This window comes from Fundulus heteroclitus, chromosome 5 (genome assembly GCF_011125445.2).
Source record: "Fundulus heteroclitus isolate FHET01 chromosome 5, MU-UCD_Fhet_4.1, whole genome shotgun sequence".
In the NCBI taxonomy this organism is placed as follows: Eukaryota; Metazoa; Chordata; class Actinopteri; order Cyprinodontiformes; family Fundulidae; genus Fundulus; species Fundulus heteroclitus.
This window is the reverse complement of record NC_046365.1, coordinates 32703928-32730930: the sequence shown is the minus strand read 5'-3', so window position 1 is coordinate 32730930 and position 27003 is coordinate 32703928. Positions and strand designations below refer to the sequence as shown.

The 27003-nt window shown below is 41.2% G+C and overlaps 1 protein-coding gene across 2 annotated transcripts in view; it reads right to left on the bottom strand.

Moving 5' to 3' along the window:
* grin2ab (glutamate receptor, ionotropic, N-methyl D-aspartate 2A, b) overlaps nucleotides 1-17128 on the bottom strand; it is a 191291-nt gene extending 174163 nt beyond the window's left edge. For both annotated transcript variants that reach the window (XM_021308564.2, XM_012882477.3), the window contains exons 1-2: nucleotides 16286-17128; nucleotides 14861-15079 (exon numbers count right to left, since the gene is read on the bottom strand). In XM_021308564.2, the coding sequence (XP_021164239.2) occupies nucleotides 14861-15079; nucleotides 16286-16303 (237 nt within the window). In that variant the 5' untranslated portion in view covers nucleotides 16304-17128. The remainder of the gene's footprint in view (nucleotides 1-14860; nucleotides 15080-16285) is intronic.
* Between the last annotated feature and the right edge of the window lie 9875 nt (nucleotides 17129-27003).

Below are 27003 nucleotides of genomic sequence, written 5' to 3'. Positions count from 1 at the left end.
TTGGAAGAAAACAAAAAAAGTTCTAATTGGCTCTCTTTTCATAATGCACGAGTCGCTCAGCTGCAGAAATCAGCCCCATGTCACTGAAGAGCAGGGAGAGAGACAAATTCTGTTCTCTTGGAGCATGTTGCAGCATTTAAAGCCCTTGCTGTGGCAAGTTTGAGTGAATGAGTGAGTGCAGGTCTGCATGTTTGCGTGCCTAGTTTTTTTTCTGTGTTATATGGTGATAACACACCCTGGCAACTCCAGGGCGTACATATTCTCTGCATGCAGGCAGCAAAGCAGAGGGGACCTAACTTTACCGTCAAAAAATTTAACATATCAATAAAACCCAAATACCAGTATAAACACTGTCTTTTTGAGATATGAGTACGAGTTTAGTGAAATAATGTTTTATATTACTTTATACATCAGAGCATTTTAGAAATGTGGTGTTAATGTGTGCACTTCTGTTGCATTTCCAGCCTTTATTTGGCTTTTCTAGGAACTAAAAAAGACATTTATGTAAATATGAAACTAACTTTGTGGAGAATTTAATCATATTAATATACAGTATATTTAAGCACTAAAAGCATGAGGCAAACTGACAGGAAGCACAAAACAAATAGGTTGTTGTGCCATAGTGTCATGAATTCTTAAATTATAAAAATAACCTGAACCTTTTCATTTTGAAATATATGCTTGAAACAGTTTTTTCCCACACATGCCAACTAAATGTACTAAGTTTGATAGAGGTGAATTTGCACAACACTCTGATTAATAAATCTGCAGGGTCCTTCATCTTATATTGAATAATTTGCTCATTTGAAAAATCTTACATAAAAGCAAATGTCAGACGCAAAATAAATTGTCTTTGGTGATTAAAGTTGGGTGTGTTAGGTCATTCATGTCTTCAGGAGCTGTGCGAAGCTGAAAAGCATCATTTTCTCTCTTGGCATTTGCTTTAACAGGTGGCGCATGTTGGCGCAAAAAAGCCCAACTTTAATACACTATAAACACTAGAAATACACAACCATTACAACATTTGTTTGGCAATCAAGTTAAAACACCTTAGCATGTGGTCTGGTGTAATGTCAACTGGACCCAGCTGGAGATAAAGTCCAGTACACCTGCTATATGGGCCCATAATTGAGAAAGAAAGGCCGCAGGGTCTCTTTGGGTCGGGTATAGTCGGGACACCGTCAGCAAGAAAACTTCAGGGGATGAATGGGGGAACATATCAGAGCAAAATAATGTAACCAAAAGCTTGTTTGGCAAAAACTTTGGACTCATGCGGAGTAGGTAGTAGGTCTGGTGTATGTTCCCAAGAATAAATTCAAAACGGCGTATTAATGATCAGCAAAGGTTACAACGGCTGTGCTTGTAACAAAAACACGTTTGTATATTTCATGAATACATAAATTTTAGGGAAAACATCAAAGAAGACAGAGATCCTTTATAGAATCAGCAAAAATATACTTTCTCTGTCCCTTGGCTGGGCATAATTGTAAGCTTTTTTATTAAATTCAGTTAGGAGAAGAGAGGACAAGCTCAGAAAAGTTTCTTCTTTCTTTCTTTCTTTCTTTCTTTCTTTCTTTCTTTCTACTCAAGCATTGATATTGTGTAAATGAACAGACTATTTCTCACTGTTACTGTAATTAAGTATTTTGTGGGAAATTATGGAGACATATAATAATGAAAATGCTCAGGACAGGTTATGAGCCTTGATAATATCATAATAACCTTCAAGCAACCTCCTGGTCAATAATATTAAACTAAGTGACAGAAAAACATGTACATAAACAGTACTGTGAGAAGATTAAAAAAATATATATTTATCAGCTGTCAAAGCAAGCAAAACTTTTCTTATCGATGAAGGACCAGTGTCGGACATCTTGTGGAAGAATGTTCATTTGTTCTTGAAGAAAAAACAATTAGCAAAATGACTAAATGTTCACCACAAACTGAGTTTGAAAATCTTTGCTTCAAAAAGCGCTTTTAATAAAAAACTAAAAACTCTGTTTGCATGTGGATTGGAGGTGAAAACTTAGCAAACATATCTCTGTTTTGTAAAATATCTTTAAATGCGGACAGAGCCTAAGTACTTGCACTGGTACATTGGGGAAGGACCAAAAACGGTAAAAACTGGTTTAACGGTGTGGAGACAAGGTCATAGAGGCAAGGGTGAGGTAATTTAGACATGTGCAGAGGAAGGACAGTGCATCTATAGGGCAAAGAAAGGGGAAGATTGAGCTGCTCTGGAGAAGAAAAAGAGAGAGAAGATAGAAAAGGTTTGTAGATGAAGGAAAGAGGCAACTGATCAGATGTAGGCAGATGGTCAGCTCTGTCAACCAACAGAGAAGCAGCCGAAAGCAGACAAAAAAAAGAAAAAAAACACTGGTCAATAATCCTATCTGACAACCAAGAATGATTTCACAGACAAAAGAGAACATCGAATTATCGTGGGGTCTGTTTGATGATTACTCATATCATACCGATGTCATTTACATCTATACTTAAAACAGAAGGAAACTGGAGAAAGTCCTTGTTCATGCAAGTAGACCACAGCCAAAACCATGTATTTAATCACATTGTGTTGAAAGACATGAAAAACATCCCACAATCACATTGAATCCGATTAGATTTGTCCTGTTTTAGGTCAGTCAGGAGGTCAGAGGTAGGGGCTTTGAGATGTTCACTCCGAACACTTGTGTAGAGAAAGAGCTGCACGTTCCAGTCTGGTTTAAAGGTCTTGGTTTAGGAGCACTGCCTTTGTTAACACGTTTGGTTGTAGGATTAGGGTCCTTTTCCATTTGGAGGACCATTTGCATTCCACTTTAACTTCCTGACTAATGTTTTGAGATGTTGCTTCAACAAATATGTATATATAATGTTTATTCCCCATGTTGCCAAATACTTTGTGAAGTACACGAGTCCTGGCATCAGCAAAACCCTTATGCAACAATACACTACTGCTTTCATACTTAACAGTTGGGATGCAAGCTCAGCCCTTTTTTCATACAACTTTGATGGGAATCATAACGGCAAAAAACTTCCATCTTAGTTATTATTACAAAGGATGTGTCCAAAAATGTAGGGCCCCCCTCATCCAGTGTGCATTTGCAAACTGTTATCTTTTGGAATAAGGGCTTCTTGCTTTTTTAGTGGCCTTTAAGACAACGTTAGAACAAAAATCATTTCACAGTGGATAATAACACTCTCCTACTAGCTGAAGGTGTTTAGCTTCTGTTCTGGGATTGGTTATTGCATTTCACATTAAACTATTTTCATCTCTGGGACACGCTATCAGTCTCCTTCTCGAGCTGTATGATGGATGGACATTATCATGCTGTAAACTTAGTTATACTTGCATATAATTGTTTGAACCTCCAGGCATCTGGTAATCGCACCCACACACAAAAAAAGCCTTTTGAAGGTGATATTATGATTGATATTTTGGCTGATTTATTTAGATTTTCTCTATAATGTCAGACAAGGAGGCAGAGTGTTTGATATATATATATATTATATATATATATATATATATATATATATATATATATATATATATATATATATATATATATATACATATACATATACATATGGGCCTCCATTTAGCTCAAACGCTGTGGCTAACCTATCAGCAGCTATGAAAATATCATAAATCAATGGTGATCTGAATGTATGATATGTAAACTAGTGGCTTTGAAGAAACTAAAACAAAATTACTTACTTAAAATTGTCTCTCTAATTATTCAGACATTCAGAGCATACAAATAATGTTGGCAATCCTGACTGAAAAGCTCCTGCAGACAGGAAAAGTGTCTTTTGTAGCTCTAGTGGCTCGCTTTTTATGAAAGTAGGCTGACAGGAAGGATTCGAACCCGGGTCGACCGCGTCGAGGACTAAGGCCTCTGTACAAGGGTTACGCCACCAGCGGCGCCACAAACGTGCCCCAGGAAAAGTGTTTTCTGATTTAATGTCCGACAGTGAGAAGAAAGGGTTGTGTGCCTCTTCATGCAGTTTATGGACCTGGCTTCAACTGTAAATATTAATTTACAAAAGGGCTAAACAGAAGGAATTTCAGCAGATTTGGCTAATCTTCTTAAAAGAAAATTGGGCCTAAATAATGACATTTTATTTTAGCGAGAAATATTTGTGTTGCTAGTGCTGTGAAAGCCTAATTGCACATTAACTATGATCTGATGGAATAATGTGGCATAATAACCACTGTTTGAGGGAAATTTAATGATAGAGTTGATTTTCATGCTGATCCAAAACTGTTTTTTTTTGTTGGGTTTAAAAATCAAACACGTAGTTCTTTTATTTTATTTTTTTCCTATTTAACTATAAGTTTGGTAAGCCTGCATCTGTAGAAAAAAAACAAGACTGAGAAGGAAATAAAGCCATGCCAGTTGAGCTAAAGTTGACTGATGAGAGTCCTAATTGATCGAAAATTGGCTCAGTCTGTACTGTACACACAGTGCCAGCCATTTTGGTGATGTATAGCTGCTGGTTATCCGGATAATTATATTTACTCTTCTCCTCGTGTTACGTTTTACCAATAAAACAGTCATGCAACCAGAGAGTAATGACTGCACAGCCATGTCTTATCTCTCAAAGTCTACTCTGCTGATATACTTTAAAAATGTATTCATCTCCTTCACTGAGACGATGAGCCAATGATACCAAGACATATGTAAGCCATGAAACTACGAGCGCCACATCCACAATTCATGAAACCACTTTACCTTTGCACGATGATTCCCGCTGCAAAGTGAAATATTGTAATTCTGGTATATTCTCAGGCTGATCTGCTCATCGTGTACGCACAAACTAAATCATACAGGTGCTGCTCCATAATTAAAGTGTCACCAGTGAATTCATTTGTTTCGGTAATTCACATTGGAAAGTCAATCTCATATTTTATAAAGCTCCATTACACATATATTAACATATTTCAAGCATTGTTGACTTTAGAGGTTTTTGGCTTTACAGCAGAGGTCACGGCTCTCCAAATCCTCGCTGACTGTGAATACCTCACAACGGACCTCGGGTAACTTGGATGCTGTTCCTGTCCGCTGTTTATCTTGCTTATAGGACCATTGTTTCCAAACAAAATGCAAAATTTACTTTCAACTGGACGGAGAACTTTGGCCCACAGAGTCCAGTCCTTTCTCTTCCTAGCTGCCAAGGTAAGACGGCGTCCATCCCAAGCTCTGGTCCTCTACAAGAGGCCTGGGAGCTTGGGGTCCTTCGCAGTATCTCTGCTAATCTTAGGACTACGCTCTTCTGGACTGAGATCTCCCATGTTTCTCCAGGTACCTGTTGGAGCCACTTCTCTAGCGTGGGGTTCACTCCTTCAATGACCTCTGGCTCTCTCTGAGTTTTTGGTATTTCTCCACATTCTCATGTACCTTTTTTCCAGGTCTTTTCATTGTTCGGGATGGCAACATTGATCACAATCTCAGCCTTGTGCTGCATATCAGTGAATATCTATCTATCTATCTATCTATCTATCTATCTATCTATCTATCTATCTATCTATCTATCTATCTATCTATCTATCTATCTATCTATCTATCTATCTATCTATCTATCTATCTATCTATCTATCTATCTATCTGTCTGTCTGTCTATCTGTCTCTAAATATATATGTGTGTATATATATATATATATATATATATATATATATATATATATATATATATATATATATATATATATACACATATATATTTAGAGGGAGATAGACAGAGAGACAGATATATATATATATATATATATATATATATATATATATATATATATATATATATATATATATATATATATATATATATATATATATATATATATATATACTACATTATGGCACTTTTGTAAACCTTTTTCTTAGCTTGAAAAATCTCCTTTCTGACAACTGTTAAAGGCATCATCAAAAGTAACAAGAAAGCCTCTTACGGAGCTGGAAATATGCTCCATCTGAAAACCACATGTTGTGTTTAATACTAATCAAGCTAATTCACAGCCCTGTTATTCAAACAGACACAGCAGGGGGGGTTACAATCCAAAATGAAAGCTCCGCCATCTTGAAAGCCTGAAGCTTGGAAAAGATGAAACTGACATCAAAGAAAGAGCATATCTGTGCGCATCTCATTTTAAAACAATATCCACTGACTCTCAGAATTGAGGCTGGACTCTGTACTTTAAATTAGCGGTCCTAATAGGCATTTTACATGGATCAGATTATTATTCCTGCAGATATAAAAGCTGAGACATCCAACCAGAATTCTCACCAAGCTCTGCAGTCCCACGCAGCTCTATAAAATCGTTTAAGTGACTGTCATTCTTTTAAAAATCTGCTGGTTAGATTCAGCCTCAGCAGCTCAATCAACCTCATCCCAACAACAAGCAGCAGCGGCTTTTATTAGAAAACCTCTGTTAAACCCAACATGTGCTATCAGCCGGGCACAAAGTGACTCTAACAAGTGCAGAATATTCCACCAGGGAGCAACTGCCGTCCAAAACAATCATTAAAATGGCTGCAAGCTGGACTTACTTCATTAAGTAGCTGGAGGCACATCCCTGGAAAATAAATGTCTGTTGTTTCAGGTCTGCTTGATTTAATAAGACATTTTTTTCCTACCACATTTATTATAAAGTTGTGAGTTGATTTGGTTTCCAGCTTCTTTTTAAGCAATTTCTAGGTCTGTGCCGCAGAAGAAAAATAATTAGAATAATTTACACCACTTCCAGTTCGACGTTTACATGCATGGGAATTACTTTTATAGGGATGAGGTGCTTTTTGAATAGTGGGCTGATTGCAAAGCACCAAATTTCATTGATATTTCATGAAAACTTGCTATTCGAACGTTTGGTGAATCACATGTAGTTCAAACATGTTCATATGCATACAGGCTTGAATATATATATATATATAAACTCACATTTAGATAATTTAATAAGTGATGCTAAAGGTTTTAATACACATTAAATACTCAGCTGACAGAACAGATCACTGGACTTCAGTCAAGGAAAATGTCTTTAGTTGCAATGATACTTTAAACAGAACTGAACAGATAAGGCATCATATCCCATCAATGTGTTTCCCCTTTACATTACAAAACGTCTGAAACATAATTTCTACACCTGACCCGCTGAGTTTACCTCCACGCCTCCTTCGGTTCTGTGATTCCAGCTTGACGTTAGAAAGCTCACACGTGTGCAGGATGTTGAATTGTGATTTAGAAACAGCCAGAGGAAGCTCGGAGAAGGCCCGGACTTTGTGGGTTTATGAGAAAACTGGTTTGTGAAAGAGGCCGCCTAGAATTTTCACATTGCGGAAGCAGTGATAACGACATTAGACTACTACTAAATTTTATAACCTCACCTCAGATCAACAGCAAGACGGCTGAAATGTTCATGCAAGTGGATATTTCAACAGAACAATGATCCCAAACAGAAATCAAAACCAGTTTGGAATAAATAAAGCAGGCTAATAATAAACTTTGTGAATGACCTTTTCAAAGTTTGAAACGCAACCCTTTTGAACAGTTATTGACTATACTCAAAATACAAATTTGAGTCAGGAAATTAAGGAGTTGCTAGTAATTCAGTCAAAGAACTATGCTAAAAGCTGGTTAAAGGCTAATAAAAGACTCATTGACAGTGGTGGGGGCGTATATATACATATATTTAAGAGGGTAGTGGCGGCGTATTAGTAGCCTTGTGGTTGGAGAGCAATGTCCTTGCATTCTGGAGAGGCTGCAAGATCCCTGGTTCAGCTCCCACAGGCTGCCACTCTGCATCCTTGAGCAAGACCCTTAGCCCCCCGTATGCTACCTGTATGCTGCAAAGTGGCAACCCTAAGGGATGGGTTGGATTCAGACCACACATTTCATTGGAATTTATGTTGCAATGACAATAAGGATGATTATTATTATCGAGCCTGTGTGGATTAACATCTGCATCCAGTCCATGTTTTTGAAATTCATTGAAGTTGTTTGTTGCAAAATCATCCCACCCTGGGAATAGGACTGTTTAAATGGATCTTTAAAAGCCCCAAATCAATACAATATTCAGGCCAGTGTTGACAAGCAATAAGCGTTATGCTGTTTTACCTCTTGAAATATTTACATATTCAATCTAATATCCTTCTTTTTAAATTGTGTAACTACATCTGTTGCATCTAGGTCAATATTACACCACTGAGACCTTCAGATGTTATTTCAGGCCTGACTTTTTGTCAATACGGCTCAATAAAAGTGATATATTTGCCTTTAACCTATATTACTGCTCTTCATAAAACTAAACAATGTTACCAATGGCAGCAATCTTTCAAGTCCAAGAGTTATGTGGGCAAGATGGAGAACGTATAAACTATTACATCTTAAATATCATCCCAAAATCTTTTAAATAATAGATTTAGTATAATAAGATGGCATTAATTTAAATACATTCATAAAAAATTCAAGAATTCCAGGGCAAGCAATTTAAACCCTGCAGTTGGTGCCAACGTCTGCACCGGCACCATTGGGATGGTCCCATTTTGACAAATATGTCTTTGAAAATAGAAACATGAAATGCAAATTCATACTCAAGATGCAAAGATGGCAGTTTCTTGGTTACAGGCCCGTTACGCTTGTCATGTATCTAAATGCACCGTAAAATCACCAGACCAGTAGGATGAAAATGATCCTGATTTTGGGCATCAGAATCCTTTGGCTCATTAAAAACTCAAGTTTTCAGACTGACTACTGGCATAGTTTTATTCTCAAATTTAAATCCTAACCTGACCAGGGAGTATTATCATCAGGGTTATAAAAACTCGATTTTTATAGATTTACCTGTCATGATTTAGTTTTTTGTTCATTTGTTTTGGACTTTTCTGGACTACTTAGTTTTCACTCCCCTCAGCCAACAGTCATCTGTCCCCATCCAATCAGCCCAGTCCACTCCTCAGTCTCCAGTCAATCAGCTCAGAGTAGCTCCACCTGCTGCCACTAATTCCAGTCAACTCTGCTCCCCTGTTCACCTGCATACTTATAACTGCCTCAGTCGGTCACGCTCTGCCAGAACGTCTCGTCTTCCCTCCTGTGCACTGCCGCCGTGTCTCTACCAGTTCTTGTGTACTCTGCCAACTGGACTCTACTTCCCTGATGTGCGTTTCCGGTATCAGCATGCTGCTCAAAGTCTGCCTTGTTCCACAGGAGTTTCAGCCGCTCGCTCTGCCCGTTCTGGTGTTTCTTCGGTCCGCACCATCTCTTCTGGTCAGCTCCTGCCTTCATCATTGACCCTGGTCTGCCACTGTCTGCAACCCTTGGTCAATTTGTTTTTTGCAGTTCACCCCACCTGCATCCTCTGGTCTTCTGCCCATTACTGCCTGCCTGCCTCATCTGCCATTATTCACATTCTGCAATAAACCTTTTAAAAGCGAAGCTCTGTGTCCGGCTGATTATCGGGTTCTCCAGCAGTATTCTTAACATTACTCCAATCTAACATAAATCTTTTCTTTTTTAATTCTTTCCCCATTAAGGTTGTAAAGGTGTGTGCTCGAACTAAATCTAAAGCAGATGGAAACACTTTAAAACCATCACAAATTCAACGATGCAGGTGTGTGCTGGATATAATAATTTAATCATAAACAGAAATGCAGGTCAAAACAGTAACAGTTTACTGAATGGGTAACAGTTACTGACTGTTACCCATGATGATTATTTCAAACTGTTAGGATAGAAAACATGATAATTTAGGCTTATAGTTGTAGTTTATGTTCATAGATGAAGTGCCAGAAAGGTTTGACAACACCAAAATCACAAAAGGCATTAATGTCATGTTAATTATGCGTGTTTAAATATGCATTTGAGTCTTTGTTTTTCAGGCTGTAATGATCATGTAAGAATCAACTTTAAGACATTTTAGAAAGCCAGTATTGGTTGCATTTATATTTGGTTTTCTTTCATCTCCATTTTGTCAGAATTATAATGCAGGATCAAATATACACATGCAATCCCCTGAAAGTTAAATATCTCAGAGTGCTGGATCTTTCCAGCCCAAAAGACGCGTTTCTCCATTCCAACAACTTTGTTTTTGTGTGTGTTTCTCCCATCTGGGAGAAAACCACCCGGTGTAAATAGGCTAATGCGCTAGCTGTTGTTAGCTCGATGCACGCTACGTTCGCGCTGTGCCCCTCCTTCGAGCAGCATGACGCAACGCTCCCCATGCTTCCCCAGTCTTGTGCTGGTTGGTGACAAGCTTTTGCATCCAGTTACTGTTTTTGAATTTCACTGAAAATGCTTCTTGCCTAGTCAGTTCCCCTTAAAATAGAAAAGTTCAGATGTATCATTAAAGGCCCAAAATTCATATGACATTCATGGAAACAGTCAATGCATTTGAGCTTCTCAGCAACACATTTTCTCCCTGTTCAATAACTGAAGTCCAACTCTGTTCTGTAAAGATTTTTCAATTTACTAAATATATCAAGCACTAATAATGTCTCAAGGCTTGAAATTATACTGACGCCTCATCTAACAAATCCTCAATGGTCATCTTCATTATAAAATGATCAGTTAAAAAAAAAAAAACGGTTCAAGTCAAGCTCCACTTAATATCACTATGGCTCACTAAGTCATTAAACGAGACCACCAACTGTGTTTTGATTAAATGATTAAGTAGCGCACGTTTATAAGAGGCTTTTGGGTTATTAACTTCTGTCTCAAACTGCAACATCACACATCGCTATACAGAAGATTAGCGGGGGTCAAACGACTCATTATAATATGTCACTCAGTGCTTTTTACGGGTAATTGCAGGGGAAAGGAAAATGCAAACCCTCATTTTCATCTTCTCGAGTGGCGTTTGACCTGCTGTTGTAAGTACAAAGAAAGCTGCAGCGAGGGCACGACATCAGCCTTTATATTCATCCAGAGGTGAAGGGGAAAAATGGGCAGCTGAGCGCGACACCAGACCAAATCTTACAGGCTGGTTGTGATCGCAACCAGACCATGTGAAGCAACAAGGCAAAGGGAAGGTAGTTTAGTTGGTTTTAACGAAATTAACAATGAGACGTAAAGGCTGGTTAAGAAATTTGAAGATTAATGGTTTCAACGTTAGAACTTTTACCTCTTCTATATAAAGAACAAAATAAAAATGGGATTAATTACTGTGACAAAAACAACTGCTGTTGTTTTTTTGAAGAAGGTGGAAAGACTCTTGGCATAAATGACGCTTTGGGAAAGTATCTGCACATTGAGATTCTTTCCATGTTGGGTTCGTCTCAGTTGAAAGTCACAGTAATTTTCATAGATTCAGACGTTTCCTGGTTTTGGAGACGCTAACGGTTACGAAGCAGCTGTAGTTGGAGTTTGGTGCTACAGAATAAACGAGAAGAGAGTCAGCAGACTTGTTTCTTTCGCATCCAGCGGCCCTTATATTTCTCTCCTGGACTTATGAATTTACACCCATACAGTTTTTTTTAAGTTTGAGTTTTTTTTTCCAGAATATTATATTTCAAGATTTTTCTATTTTGTCTTCATACTCTACTTGGATCAAATGCTTTTAGCTACAAACGTGCCTTGAAAAAGTATTAATACCCCTGGGACTTTTCTACATTTCATCACATATAATAACAAACCTTGATGTTTTTTCATTAGGATGTCATTTGATACATCAATAAAAGTAGTATCTAATTGTAACATAAAGGATCCAAGGATTTCAAATATGTTACAAATAAAAATTTAATTGAAAGTGCACAACATACTTTTTAATTGTACTCATAAAAGGAGAAGTGTGTTGTATATTCGTTATCAGCCTCCTTTACTCTGATATCCCTTCTTAACTAAATACAACGCACACCAGCTGCCTTCAGAATTCAACTAGGTGGTAAATAGAGGTCACTTGTGTCTAATTTAACATGAATATAAACTCAACTGTTACGTGAAGGTAGGGCTGGACGATATAGGAAAAAAAGCATATTGATAAAATAGAAATCATATTAATCAATATCAATAATTAACAACAAATTCAAAACATATATAATTTAAGTGCAGCCCTGGTCATTTTATGTTGTTGCTTAGCGACCTATTTTTAGATACAGGACACACAAACACTGAATTCACACTCAAGCCTTTATTCAACCAACTTTTTACCAAAACTGCAAGTTTAAAAAAAAGAAAAAAAAACGCTCTCTCTCTGAACTCTTTAAAGAGGGTGGTACTTGGTTACTAAGCATTCCTGGGTCTGCATTTGATTGGTTGGGAGGATGTAATGACTGTAATATCAACTACATGGCTAGAATGCAAAAGGAAGGAAAACTTTTATTCTATTGAACTTTTACTGACTCTGTTTCTGTCATGGATATACGTCTATTGATCGATATATATCGTTATTGAATTATCGTCCAGTCCAACGTGAAGGCGTAAGGTTTGCTACAGCATCAGAAAACAAACAGCTTCATAAAAAACAGTAGAAAAACAGCAAACAGATCAGGGGTACAAGTTACCAAGAAGTTTAAAGTTATGTTATGTTATTAAACGATAACTCAAGCTTTGATCAATTTTACCGGGCGCTGTTCAATCCATCGTCCAAAACAATAACCTTACCGCCACATGGCCGCCTATCTAAAACACCAGTATTTTGGCTTTCATGGATGACAGGGAAGAACAAACGTACAAGTTGTCTTGTTTGGACTTTGTTTCTAGCCATGCAGAAGAAGGTTCCCTACATACCATGTGTGTGGTAAAACACTGCACAGTAATCCAGCATCATGCAGTGGGGATGCATTTCACCAGCTAAGACAGGGAAGCTGGTCTGAGTTGATGCAAAGATAAGTTAATCTAAATACAGGGAAATCCTGGAAGAAAACCAGTTGGAGGCAGCAAAACACTAGGTTCCCCTCCCAGAAGGATATTAACCCAAAACATACAGTCAGAGCTACAATGGGGCGGGTTAAGTCAAGGCATAATCATGTGCTGGAAAGGCCTGGTCAAAGATCAAACATAAGTCCAAAATGTAAATCCCACTCTTTTAGGTTTTTATCTGTAAACAGCTAAACAAACAAACAAACAAACAAACAATATATATATATATATATATATATATATATATATATATATATATATAAAAACATGTTTTATTTACGTTCACCACTCTTCTTCTATTAGATAAAATGCACTGAGATTTGCCGTCCTAATTCAACTAAATGTAAAAAGAAAAGTTCTATGGGTTTGAATGCTTTTGTTGCCACCGTAAAATCACAGTGAGCCTCAATGCTTCTGCATCTCCCGACTAAAGTTAATTGTTTGAAAGAGTTAAAAACTCCCTCATGTATTTTTCATGAAAAGAGCACTTCTGCATGACTGCTCCTTGAACCTACATCGCAGGCATATGTAGATTTTAGGCTAATTCTGGACTCAGACTCTATAAATGTTCCTGCACAGAATTAAAAATCCAAAACACACAAAAAAAAAAAAACGAGAGGGGCACAAATGCTTGCCTGTTACTGCCTGTTGTCGGCAATAACCCTCTCTCTCCATGTCTATATGCGTCTGCCCTTTAAACACGCGTTTGCAATAAACGAGTTTGGATCAGATGAAATTTGTTTTGCAATTTTAGACCGAATTGCACTTGATGTCGTCCTGGTATGAGCAATAAGAAAGATCTGAATACGGTTGTCTTGTTAAAGAGGTGCGTCACCAGATAACAGAAGCAAATCTATTGTAAAAATAAACTAAAAAAACCTGAGAAATCCGGGTTCACAAATGACAACAGTGACAAACCTCTCTGGCTTCGGGGGGAATCTACCTGCTCTACCAACAACACCCCTGCTTCAGTGAGCAGCTCAGTAGGATCCTTCTCGACACATCGCTTCAAGACTACGTCACGGGGAAGCCACGAAAGAAAAAAAAGAAAGGCCTCTCAGTATATGGTATGCATGACATCACTGAGGATTTTTAGTTCTGCTCTCATCCTGTTAAGCTGTGTTTTAGCGACTGGTTAATAGCAGAGACAGTTGAGAGATGAAAGAAGAAAAAAAAAAATACAAGAGCACAGAAATGCTCTGTGGAGTGATAACAACAAGCGCAAAGTGAAAAAAGGGGGGGGGGGGGGGTTGGGTAAAAAAGTAGGCCTGCTTCATGAAAACACAGTTGAGGTTTTGGAGGTGCAATGACATCACAGCCAGAAATTCACTGCAGCTTTGCACAAGATATTTATATTAATGAAGACAGCAACTGCTCTTGACGTTCACTACTCCCCACTCCATTGCCCTGCAGAGTTGATCTCCTTTTGTGTCATCCGCACTATTCAAGAAAATAGGCTACTGCCAAGCACACCGTCGGTCTCCCCTCGGCTCTCTTTGCCATGGTGGCATGAATGGCAATTTACCCTAAATGATTAAGATAAATGCATAGATGTATCCACACGGACGCAGCACTGATGATAGGCACCATTTATTTGCAGACAGGGATAAATCTGATAGAGATTTATGGGGTTTAGGGCCAGCCTGTATATACTGTCTTGACAGATTCAAATGGCTTTATGGATCCTTTTCCCGTGCAACATCTGTGCGCATGAATGTGCGTGCGTGCGTGCGTGCGAGCGTGTGCGCAGTGTAAAGCCTTCAGAAAGCTTCGTGTGTCGGACCTGGCACGTAAAAGCGGGAGGAAAACGCAAGAAAATGTGTTTCCACAACGTGACTGCATTCAAAAGCCTGAAAACTGTAATTTGAGATATGAATTCATTACACGGCTTTCTCATCAGCAGCGGCACAAGGCTGGTTGAGGGAGGGAGGGAGGGAGAGGTGGGGGGGCGTAATGTGGTGCAACAGCGCCCCTTAGCGACGGCCTGGCGAGTTGTTCTCAGCAGTTGTTTCTTTACCTTGGGTGTCATAAAGAAGCGTGGCTGCTGCTGCGGGCTCGGGGTCGTGGACGTTTTGCGCCTTCTTCTTCGGAGTCCGTGCGTGGCATGTTGCTGCTGGGTGGTACTCCCGTGGGGCGAGGGCCCACGCAGGCGGCCGCAGAGACCATTGTGTTTGCAGGCATTTTGGTTCCTTCTCAGAGCATCAGTGAAACCAGAAGAACGGTGTTCAAAGTTGATCTGGGAGAAACGGGAGGAGAGCAAATATTTATGAAAGCCGCGGCTTTGGGAAGACTTGTTGATTTTGAGTTTTTCAAGAAGGCAAAACAGGCATCCTGTTGTTGTTTTTTTTTTTAATGGTTAGATTCAAATCACTTTTTAGATATACGCTCATTTCACAACAATTTGTTCTCTCCATGCAGTCTACAAGGCAAACACATAGAGACGGCTGTATAAGCCACTGCATCCAATAAAATACAATAAAATGTAGATATTTTAATCACAATGCAAACTGTCCAACTCGATTCATTGCAATTATATTTATACAGCGCCAGTTCACAACAAATGTCATCACAAGGAATTTTATTAGGGAAACAGGTCCAATTTGTATTATATATATATATATATATATATATATATATATATATATATATATAGTTGTAATCAGCATACAGCTACAGTCCAGTTCGATCCTAGTAATTTCAATATGGTCAGATTAAGTTTCCATGCAGTTGGTAAAAAGTTATCTAAGGAAGCGCAGCCGATTGTACCGAGTCATTGCTTCACATTCCTCATGACTCAAGATGTTTGGTTTGCAGCCTAAAAAGCTCACACCGTGTGCGCATACTGGTGCGCTTCTGCGCACATGTGCCTATATTTTTATTGGGGATGTGTGCGCGCGCGCTCCTCTTTTTCTTTTTTGGAGGGGGGGGGGGGGGGGGAGGGGGGGTCGTACTGGCTGGATCTCTAGCGTGACGAAAAACGCAAGTTGAAATTCAAAGGTAGGACGATGTGCGACAAATTAGGAGGGCACAATTGTTCTATTCTAAAGAAACACACACGGGGAGAGAGAGAGAGAGCGAGAGAGAAAAATGGTGTGTGTGTGTGTGTGTGTGTGTGTGTGTGTGTGTGTGTGTGTGTGTGTGTGTGTGTGTGTGTGTCAAAATTGAGAGTGGAAAAACAGCCTGTGGCTCCTCAGTGAATATTCCCCTCACGCTCCTCTCTCTTCTATGTAGGGCATGCAGCAGGTTGTGTGTCGAGGACTCGGACGAACGACGGAGCGAACCTGCCGCTGTGCTCCACTTTGCGGGGGGAAACGCGAGAGGATTTGGGCTGAGCTGCAACCGCTGGGGCAAAGCAGCAGCCAAACATACCCACGGAGATGAGTTAATAACTGTTAAGGGTAATAATAATAATAAAATCAAAAGAAAACTGAATTTGTCTCACCCCATTCCCGTGACACATCTCTCCAGGCGGCCAGGTGGAGATGACATTGCAGCCTGTTACTCCATTGGGGTGGGAATAACAAACGTCCCCCTCCGTCAGATTAATCCATCCATTTCTTCTCCGTCCAGAAGGGCACCATAAAACTGATAAATCCACCTGTCTGGTTCTGGAGACCTGCCACCCCCCCTCCACCTCCACCTCCGCCGCCACCGCCACCTTTCTCACCCCCCCGCCTCCTGTGAAGAGGTAGTGAAAGCCTTTCCTCCCCGGCTGAGGCGTCAGAAGCGGTCCATTTAACCGAAGCCGTTTGACGCACGGCTGTCAGTCAGACTCCGGAGCGGCGTTTGGTTTTTTGGGCTCTCCAGCGGCAGCCCCGCGCGTTCCGCAGTGAGAGGGCTCGTGGACAGGTCCGCGCGCCTCCTCCTCCTCCTCCTCTCCTCTCCTGTCCTCCTCCTCTTCTTCCTCCTCCTCCTTCTTGCGCCGCTCTCCGGATTCTTAGAGACTGAAGGGGGGATTCCGTCACAAATAACATCAAAACACACAGAGAGAGGGAGAAGAGAAAAAAAAAAAGAATCCACGCACACTCGCTCCCTTGTTTTCTCTCACTCTCCCCTCCGCGGCTCCCTCTCTTTCTCCCCGCTTTCCCCTCGGAGCTTTGCGCGCCGAACAATTTGGAACAAGTTTAAAACGGGTCGACTTATTTTAGATGTTGCGTTGTGTCTTCGCTTGCGCGGCAGAGGAGATTCTCGGCGCCCCGGCGGAGAGAGAAATGAGGGAAATATTCTCCGGCAGCCTCTTTACCCCCGCAGCCCGCCCACGCTTCGCTGGCTGGAGGTACTTACACATCAGCCTAGTTAATTAAACATATAAGAGGGTAGGGGTGGGTAGCGGCGAGGGCGCAGACTTGGTCTTCCCGTTGTGAATGAGAAAAGATATATGTTGAGCTAACAGTGACAGGGGCGCCTCTAGAGAGTTTTGTGAGGGGCAGATGGGCGCCATTAAAACAACTAAATTACAATCTGGCTGGAAAGTTCATCTGTGCCATCAATTGAAAGGAAAATGCACCTAGTAGTATAGATTAGCCTCACAGAGATATATTTAAAGCGTTAGTATCTGTTAATTTTGATTAGTATTGCTTAGTGAAAGTGAAAAAAAGTCTGTGTCTTGGGGAAAAATATTAAAAGTGATTGAAAAAGGATGCAGAAAATTATGGGGTCGCCTGCTCAAAGAAGTTAAACTCCAAAAGGCAATTGCTAATTGAGCGGACTGTTCACAGAGCGCCGATCATAACGGTGGAAAGTTGAGCGGAACATAAAACTGCGGTAAAGAAAACGGGACGGGTAAGATGGAAAACCTGAGGTGTGAGGAGAGGTTAGTGAAAAAAAAGGCTTGGACCATTGGTGGAGTCAATCCTTCAAAATTCAACACATTCAGAGCGCCATGGAACCCTCCGGTGCCTAACTACCCCCGCCCTCCACCTCGCTCTGCAGCGCCAATGTAACATGTGCGTTCATGTATATTTCTCTGTCTTAAAGAAACGCCACGGCTGTGCATTAAAGTGATGAGCTGCTCCTTGTTCTCCTCTCATGGGATTCTCTCTCTCTCTCTCCCTCTATCTTTCTCTCTCTCTCCATCGCTGCGGTGTCTTCCAGCGCCTTCCGCTCATTCCACGGGGGAATGAAGACACGCGGGCCAGTTTGACGCACGTGCACAGCACCACTTGCGCCAGCTTGCCCGAGCCAAAGGGCGCGTGCGTGCACGCGTACCTGGCGTCCCTAATGTCAGCTACGTTGCTGTGAGTGTGCGCTCGTGCTCTCCTGTGACGCCCGTCTCCGCGAGCGCCGCTCATCCGCGCCTCTGCTCCACGACCGTCACCGACGCACAGATTAAATAACTAAATAAATAAAATCAATATCTGCTTTAATAGCTGCCGTAACCTGATCTGGCTTTCCCCCGCGCGCGCAAAGCGTCACAATTAAAACCCCGCGCCGTCCTGTTGCCCAATTGCTCCGCGGAAACGTTTATTGATGTTGCGTCACAAAGTTTTCTAGGGCTCTACGGGAGAGATAAGGGGGAGCAGAGGCGACGCTTGTGAATTACACAGTCTCAATTAAACATAATTAGCAGATGAAAACTGCAGCACTGGGGGGGACCTCAGGGAGCACTGACAACACTGTCCTTCAATCTCTCCCTCTCTCCCTCTGCATCTCCCCTCTGAAAGTTGCCTTGTGGCCCCATTGCGGACAGATGGTGAAGACAGCCCACTGCAAGGGGGTCATGTTGGCCGACCGGGACTGACTGTCATAAGCTGAATTACCCTCAGAGGCAAGAAACACGGCTGCATAAAGCAGATCAAAGGGCGCGTTATTAAGGAGCAGTTCACTGCCCTCTTATTCCTTCTCCGCCTCCTCCTCCTTCTATCCCTAGAATAAAAATCTCCACCTGTTGAGGTCCTCCATCCTCCTCCAGATCCACAGCCTCCAGGGCTTGGAATGAAAGAGATGCATGATTGCATAATGTGGGCATAAAAGAAAGGGAGAAAGACCACACTGAGTAGATAATGGTTTATTTTTCTTCTGAGGCAAAAAAAAAAAAAAAAAATCCCAAGGTTCTAAAATATAAAAGAAAACATCCAGTTGGGACAGGCCACAGAAAGGACACCCCCTTGAGGGAGAGGGAGGGGGAAGGGGGGTGGAGGCAACTTTAAAGTATTAGCAGTGGCTCTCATTCAAGCTTTTCTTCACCGAAACTTCGTCCCTGTAGAGTCTGGCTGAAGTTGCCTTTTTCTATATTTAAATCCAAAGCTGTTGCCAGGGAAATAAAATCATACATGTGCCGTGTCTTCATAAATAAGCTTCTGGAGGCTGTGCTTTTCTTTAATCATGTTCAAGGATTTGCATGCCTGCAGACTCACCCAGAGTCATTTCTGGGACGTGAGCTTTCTCGGGATGCTGACGTTGCTCTGTCTTTCTCCCACTCATTTAACATGCGATCGTCTGGTGCACAGAAGCACAGCACTTCTAGCCATTCCCCTCTGATCTGTCTGCATTGCATGGACTTAACAAGTTATGGTGGGTTAGGTGGATGGGTGGGTGGAGGACCATCGGAACATGTGTCTCATTGTAATGGATTTATAACTGGTGGCCTCATGCATCTTTCATGGGTCACCAGCAGTCAGAGGGGAAGTTAACCTATAGATGCGTCAGGCTGCTGGACAAAAATGTAGACTCTCAGCTCAGGTTCGGATGGGCCTCCCAGCATCCCGACATGCCTACAAGCTGCCTTTACCTCTTCATTTCCGTTGTCTAATTAAATTCGACAAGCCTCCTTTGCTAAAAGCTCATAGTGGAGCGTGATTATAGAATATTTGAAAAACACGAGAGAGTCATTATCGTTGTGTAGCGTGTCAACAGCGTGCTAACTATTTTGTTATTACGCCGTATAATTATTAAAGTGGAAAGCTCATTTCACAATTGTTGTTTGGCTAATAGTCAAAAGCCCGGCGCGCTACTGTTCCAGGAATGAATTAGACGACAGGAGAAGGAGTCTAATTAAAACATCTCCAGCTACGCAACCAGCGAGCAAGCAAAAGAAACCAGCTGATAAGAAAAAAGTTAACAAATAAACAGATAAACTACAGAGGACAGAGCATTGATTATACAAGGATTACAAAAAAAGAGATGCATCTGATTATGTAATCTCTTCTTTTTTTTTGTATCCATGAGAACTGAGGTTTTCAATATCACCACTTTAGTTAGGTCAGAGGCACAATCCAGAAACACATAGTTTATGGTTTTCTGATGGTGCTGGTGGACAACCCGTATCCATTTATAAACAACTGCCTGCACTGACTGCCTGACCGCAGCCACACATTCACAGAGCCGTGGTCCATCCCCATTGATTAATCCCTGCGGCAAGCCTGGCCAGTGCTCGCCTAATGTGGAATTTACTTTAAAGACACCCTGTCAATAGGAAACTGAAACCTACAATGTAAAATACTGTAACTCTTATTGTAGCTTTGAAACTTTTTGTTTGACTATAGCTACAAAGTTTTATGACATAAAAGATCCATTTCCAATTGTTTGCATGCACTTTTAATTCCATCCATCTTGATCTGAGTGCAGTATTTACAAGTCCAAGAGTGAAATCGGAATGGAAACATACTCCGTGGTCTAGTGAAGTAGGACATGCCGAGAACACATCCAAAGGAATGTGCTTAGGAAATGCATGGTGCAACGTCCGCCCTGCGCAAGGTCAGCTTTCCATGGCACTGGACATTCTCGCTCACGACAACCTCACCTTTTAACAGCGAGAAGCCATTTTTGCAGCATCTATCATTGACCCCTGACCAGAGATGCCCTGAGCCTGATGCATTCAAATGGTGACGCCCTCCTGCACCTACCTGAGCCCTCTTCCTAGCGCAGCAATTATTGTTCCTGGAAATGGCTGCTTTCTATATCCTCTTCTTCCCCAACTATTCTGAAACCCCCTGTTTGAGGAAGACGCTGCATGTCTTCCTCAAACAGGACGCTCTCTGGTTGGGGACCCCTGCATGCGGGATCGTAGACTGCCGGGTTAAACCATATCTTACCTCCCTACTTTAGCTCGTCCACTTTAACCTGCAGACCCCCCCCCCCCCCCCCCCCCATTTGTGACTTGTGCTACATTCAACACAGTGATCCGCGCTGTCGCTGACCTACTCTCCGGAGCTACTCCAAAATCTGAGCCTGACGCCGTCCAAGACCCTTCCGAGCCGAGAACTGGCTCTCGTGCTGCACACACCGCTCCAGGCAGCCGTGTCCCTGCAAGAGCTCCAAGCATCGTCTGCACAGGACCCTGTATTCACCTAACTCTTTGCCTTCATTGGAGAGGGGTGGCCCTCCCGAGTTCTAGAGGATCTCGCACCCTTCCACCTTGTCAAGGGCAACCTCTCCTGCTGGAATAATGTTCATGTGGGTGTCATAAAACAACGACACTAAACGGTGCTGCAGCGGCATGGTCTGGTGGCCAGGCATTCACAGAGATGTGAAGGGAATGGTGAAAGACTGTACAGCTTCCCTCACCAGTTGTAAGACTGGCCCACCACCACCTTTGTATTCCCTGCCATGGCCATCGACTGCTGGACCCACAGCCAGGTGGACATCCTAGGCAACTCTATGGCGTTTTCGAGCACCATCGCTTCCTCCTGGCGGCTTCTGACCTCCGTTCTAAATGGCTGGAGGTGCTTCCAGTCGGGCCCGTCACTCATGAACTCCTATTGGTTATCACATTCCTCTCCTTCCTGTTTGCCTTCTGGGGTGCGGCTGATGCCATCACAACAGATAATGGGTCCCAGTTCATCTCGTCTGACTTTGCCGCCTTTGTGAAGGAAAAAGGGATCGAACACCTCAGAACCGCCTTATACCACCCTCAGCTAATGGACCCCAGGCTGCTCTGTGGACACCACCGTCCCAGAGTCTATCGTCCCAGTCAGGCTGAGAAATTTGATTCCTGGATAGTTGGAGCACACTTTCTCCTCTATTTCTTTAAAACTCGACAGTCCACCATGGAGTCTGCCACTCCACATATGTTCCCCATCTACCACCAGGTGAAATTGAAGAAGCGTGTCAACCCTGACAGTCCCGCAAGAAGCAGAAGTTCAACCTCTCAGGATAAATCGCCCACTCTGTGGCCCCTTTTCCACGGGGCAAACCCTTTTAACTACCTCAACTGTTCTAGAGCCAGTTGAAATCAAGTCTTAATGTCACACATTTTGCCTAAATCTTTCAGTATCTGAAAATGTGCATCTTGATAACATTGATTCTTTTTTTTAACACAATTATTGATCAAAGCACTTCGCTCCAGCTAAAACCACACCAGGGAGCTTCATGCCAGGGGAAACTAAAGGTTATCTGACAATCATCAGGAATTTGATTGTCAGACGAACACAATGCAAACACACAACAGCATGATTCACTTCTAAAACTGCAGCTGGCAGGGAGCTGGTTGGTAAAGAAAGTAGGTGGGCTGCGTTCAGCCTAATGACTGCAACAAGAGCTCAGAGAAGAGGCGAGCCTACAGGACTGATTTGTCTTTTACACAGCGAACACTCCTCACTTTGGTCTCAGATGAGGCACCACCATAGCTACAGCACATGTCTTTATATAGTCTCAGGAAATGAATCACTCCATCAATAAATGGAATCAAAATAAACTGAAATTTATTTGAGGCGCTCTATGTGGAGCAGAACGCTGGGAGATCTGGCATTTACCAAGTTACAGGCATTATTTACAGCTGCTCTCTCTTTTTCATTTTTTGTTGTGCTTTGTCTCCCTACGACTCTCCACCTGCTCTTGCTCTGTCGCCCACGGAGAGTGGGTGACCTGGAATGCTCTCCCACAGACGGCTCTGCTTCCAGCCGGAGAGGCAGCGCTCGGATCTCAGGCGAGATTCTGCCACTCTTCCTGTGGCAGAATCATCAACCATTCAGGTTTATAGGCATCTCTGAGAATTGCTCATCTCAAAAATTGATGGGTGATTACTTCCTGTCACAGTGCTGATCACAGTGAAAAGTTAACGAGTGCACGAGCCAAATCAATTAGCAGGGAGTGATGCCCTGCTGCCTATTTCGCTTGGCTTCATCAGCAGTTATTCTCAGCTTCAAAAGGTCAGCGGAAATCTAAATAATTAACTGCAAGGAATAAGTTAGAAAGTTTAAAATCTCGAGTGAACACAGTCTTTATGAAAATAAGCCATGTTCGCTTTCCTTTCCGCGGCTATTTCAGAAAAAGTGAAATGTGCATAAATTATCTGTTCCTTTTCTTTCAATAAGTCATGTGTTTGCTGCAAGGGATGCTCGATCATTGAACTCCATGTAGTACATGCAATTACTAAAAGGTCATTGTATAAGGAGAAAGTAAAACATAGTACGAAAGCAGCCATCACAGGGGTTTGGTTACATGAGGATCACAGGTTTGAAACTTAGTGGCAGCATCATGCTGTGGGGATGTTCTTCAGCAAGAACAGCCCCACATCATAGTCAGTTAATGAGAAGATGGATGGAGCTAAATACAGGGCACTACCAGATTTAAATCCAATTAAGAATCGGTGACAATTGCTGTTGCCAGATGCTCATTGTCCAATCTGGCTAAAATTAAGCTATTCTTGTAATAACAATGGCAAAAAGGTTTTGCTCTCTTGACCCCAAAAAAAACGTATAGCCACAGTGAAGGATAGTTCTGTAAAAGTATTGCCACAATGGGGGGGGGAACATTGATGTATGCCACATTTTTAAGATTTATGTTTGTAAAAAAAAAAAAAAAAAGGGATTTAATGTATATTTTTTCTTCTACTTCATGATTATTCGAAATTTTGTTTTGGTTTATCACATACACTCTCACTAAAATGCAGAGAAGTTTGTTGTTGCAAGATGACAAGATTAGTAAAAGATTGACGTGCACAAATAGTTCTGCCAGGTGCAGTAATAAAGATAAAACCAACTTCAGTGGTATATTGGGTTTAAGGAACAACCTTTTCTCTGACCTCATCATCAGCCTCTCACATCATTGCAGATGAATCTTGGCTTGTTTTACTTAATAATGCCGCTTTAATTCAAAATGGTTTTTAGACATTTGTTTAAGCATGGTGCTCTTAAGTCATTCATCAGCATTTTAGTGGGGTAGGGGCCTGAATGTTGATTAATGTAGAACATTTTGTTTCTTTACTTACAATTTAAATAACCGTAGGATACAGTTGATGTAATCGTTTTTTCAAGCACTTGTGCCACTGCCAGAAAGTCTGGTGCCCTGAACAGTGAGCGACAATGTCCTCATCAAAAAGTCCCCCCACATATACACATAAGGGTTCTTTCATCTTCAATTAAGCTGACATGTATGTTTTTGGAGGTGCATTTAAAAGCCAGTGTTTGAAACCAGGACAGTCTAAAAACTGTTCCTCCATTCAGTCCACAAGCCTAGCAAGAAGCAGAGAAACAAACATATTAGAGAATATATATATTAACTTTAAGACAGTTTGTAGGTGAAAATGTTGAAACAAGCAAGAAAAAACAATGGCAAGGGAGTCAGGAAAAGAAACAGGGCAAGACCCAAATGGAAGAAAAAAGAGATTAACTTGCTCTTCAGCAAACTGAAGTTGAACAAAATCAACATGAATGAATAAAAATCAAGTTAAACGTCTGCTCTTTGCATTCTGAGACCCTGACTCTGAAATGGAAATGGGTAAGAGCTTTTTCCAGGTCAGAGGTGAGAGAGCCTCAACTAGAGGAGTTTAAGTATCTTGGTGCTTTGGTCATGAATTGAGTCTGAGATAGATTGACAAGTTAGCGCCTGCTCTGCAGTACAGCACGTCTGGATGGAAAATTCAAATATAGCACCAGAACTTAAAAGCACTGTTGATAAGAAGAAACAATCGTCCCAAGATGGAAATCTGTACATAATCATGATAACATCCACAGACTACAGTACATGAGTAAAAGGCATTTGTCTTGCATTTGGACCTCTGAACACGTGCATAATTCATGCACAAAAGTCATCTTCCTGTATTAAATAACCAAATCAAAGCCTGATCTGTGACCCCTAAAAACAATCCACATAATTATACTTGATTCTTTCTCGCAGACCAAATTACTTATATTGAATGTGAAGTGTCTGCTGGTTGCCTTTCAAACTAACAGAGATTAGGATCTCATCTAATATGTGCTGGTCAGCGGGTTTGGCTAACTTTAGATAGTGCCACGGCAGCTTTTTCCAGCACATTTTTCCAAAAGATTCCTTTATTATTTTTAATATTCTCTTAAGATTTGATTAAGATATGATCCCTGCCAGAAAAAGCAGTCAGAGCCCTGCCAATCACAGTAGCGACATGGAGGTCACAGTCTGCCTCTGCTCCTGCAGCACCAGCTGCCAGATACAGAGGAGCAGCTCTGACAAAGCCTCCTCAATATGACGAGCTTATGATGCATCCTAGAATACAGAATACACAAAACGCTGCAATCGGGCGTCTTGCAAAGGTTCTCATAAATCTTTAAATTAAGTTTCACAAAATCTCAATGAATTTGGGTCTGTACTTTGACTGGGCAACTCTAACAAAGGAATATGCTATAATCTAAGCAATTCCCTTCTAGCTCTGGCTTTATCTTTATGTATCTCCCAGAATTTCACTGTGTTAAGCGTACTGCCACATCTGTGCCACCTTCCACGGTTCTCTGAAGGACTAGCTTTTTCAGGGTTATGTCCGTTGTTATATTTCCCCTTACCCGTACCCACTTTGCACGTATGGCTAAAATGTTTCATGGTCTCATCCGAGCAGAGCACATTCCCTGCACATGTTTGCTGTGTCGACATGGTTTGCGGCAAAGACAAGACCTCTTCTGGCCGTCGTTCAACAATGGCTTTCTTCTTGCCACTCTTACATAAAGGCCAGATTTGAAGAGTGCACAAAATATAGTTATGTTTTAAACCGATTTTCCTGACTGCGTTGTGGATCTTTGCAGCTCCCCTAGAGTTCCCAAGAGCCCGATGCCTGCTTCTTTCAATAATGCTCTCCTTTCCCTATTTGTGCAGCAACTGTGCCAGCAACTGTTGCCCTTTTGCATCTTTTATGTAGATTGTGCAGTAATAATGTTGTATAATGAGGCAAACTTTCCACAACAACTTTTGGTCTTATTGTTTTTAATCCATTTGGAGAAGAAAGCGGAGCGGTGGACTTTCTTTTGGCTCCTTCTGCGAAACTCTTAAAAGTCAAAGTTAGAACAGCTCAGGATATCTTTAAAGAAAGGCTTATTGTTTTTGGCTGATCCACTGCTACTGAATTGCGTGCAAATTAGAGAAAAAAACGATTCAGTGGCTGAAATGGACACAACAGAAAGATGTGCCTATAATCCTATTTATTTTATTAATGTATCTCAAGCTTGCCATTCTTTAGGGCCTGACTTCATTCTAACAGTGGTGTCATAATGGTTGGTTATAGTGTCGGTCAGTGCATAGCTGTGTCCAATTCTCTTAATGTTTAACCTTCTACTAACCGTACCCAAGGGCTCACAGCTGCGCTTAATTCAATTTCCGTTTATATAGAATAGGAAGAGTGTGAATATCAAAGGAGAAAGGAGCGACATGAAGCAAGGAGACCTGCGGAGGAAGGGCTATCATTATTTTTTTACTCCTTTTTTATTTCTGTCTTCTGGAGTTTTATTTTACAGTGGTTTTAAAAAGTGTACGCACACCTGTTACAACGCTGGGTTGTTGTGCTGTAGAGAAAAGAAACTGTGATAAACGTTTTCCACCTTTATTGTGGCATAAATCCTGGACAATTTAAGTAAAATTGGAAATGTTTTTTAAAATTGCAAAAATCTGGTTGCATACAAAGTTTTTATGAAAGATTATCACATCCAGCTGGAGAATTAGTTGTTATTTTGCCGTTTCACACTTTGTTTTTGCTCAGTTTGTTAGTAACTAAAGCTCCTCGATTCACAACCCGGCAGTTTGACTGAAGTGAATAAATATCTTTAATAATAGTAATAGCAATTCTCTTAGCCTCTACAGTCTTAAGTACAAACAACAGTCTAAATAGATTGATTGATTGGTTTTTACATTGATGCTTTATCTCTGTTTCCAATTATGAATGGGAAATACATTTCTCCGTGATGTTTTGAGGCTCTTAAAGTTGCTGTACATCACTTTATTTAATTAACGGTTGTTCTTCGATCTCGCCAAGCTGCTGCT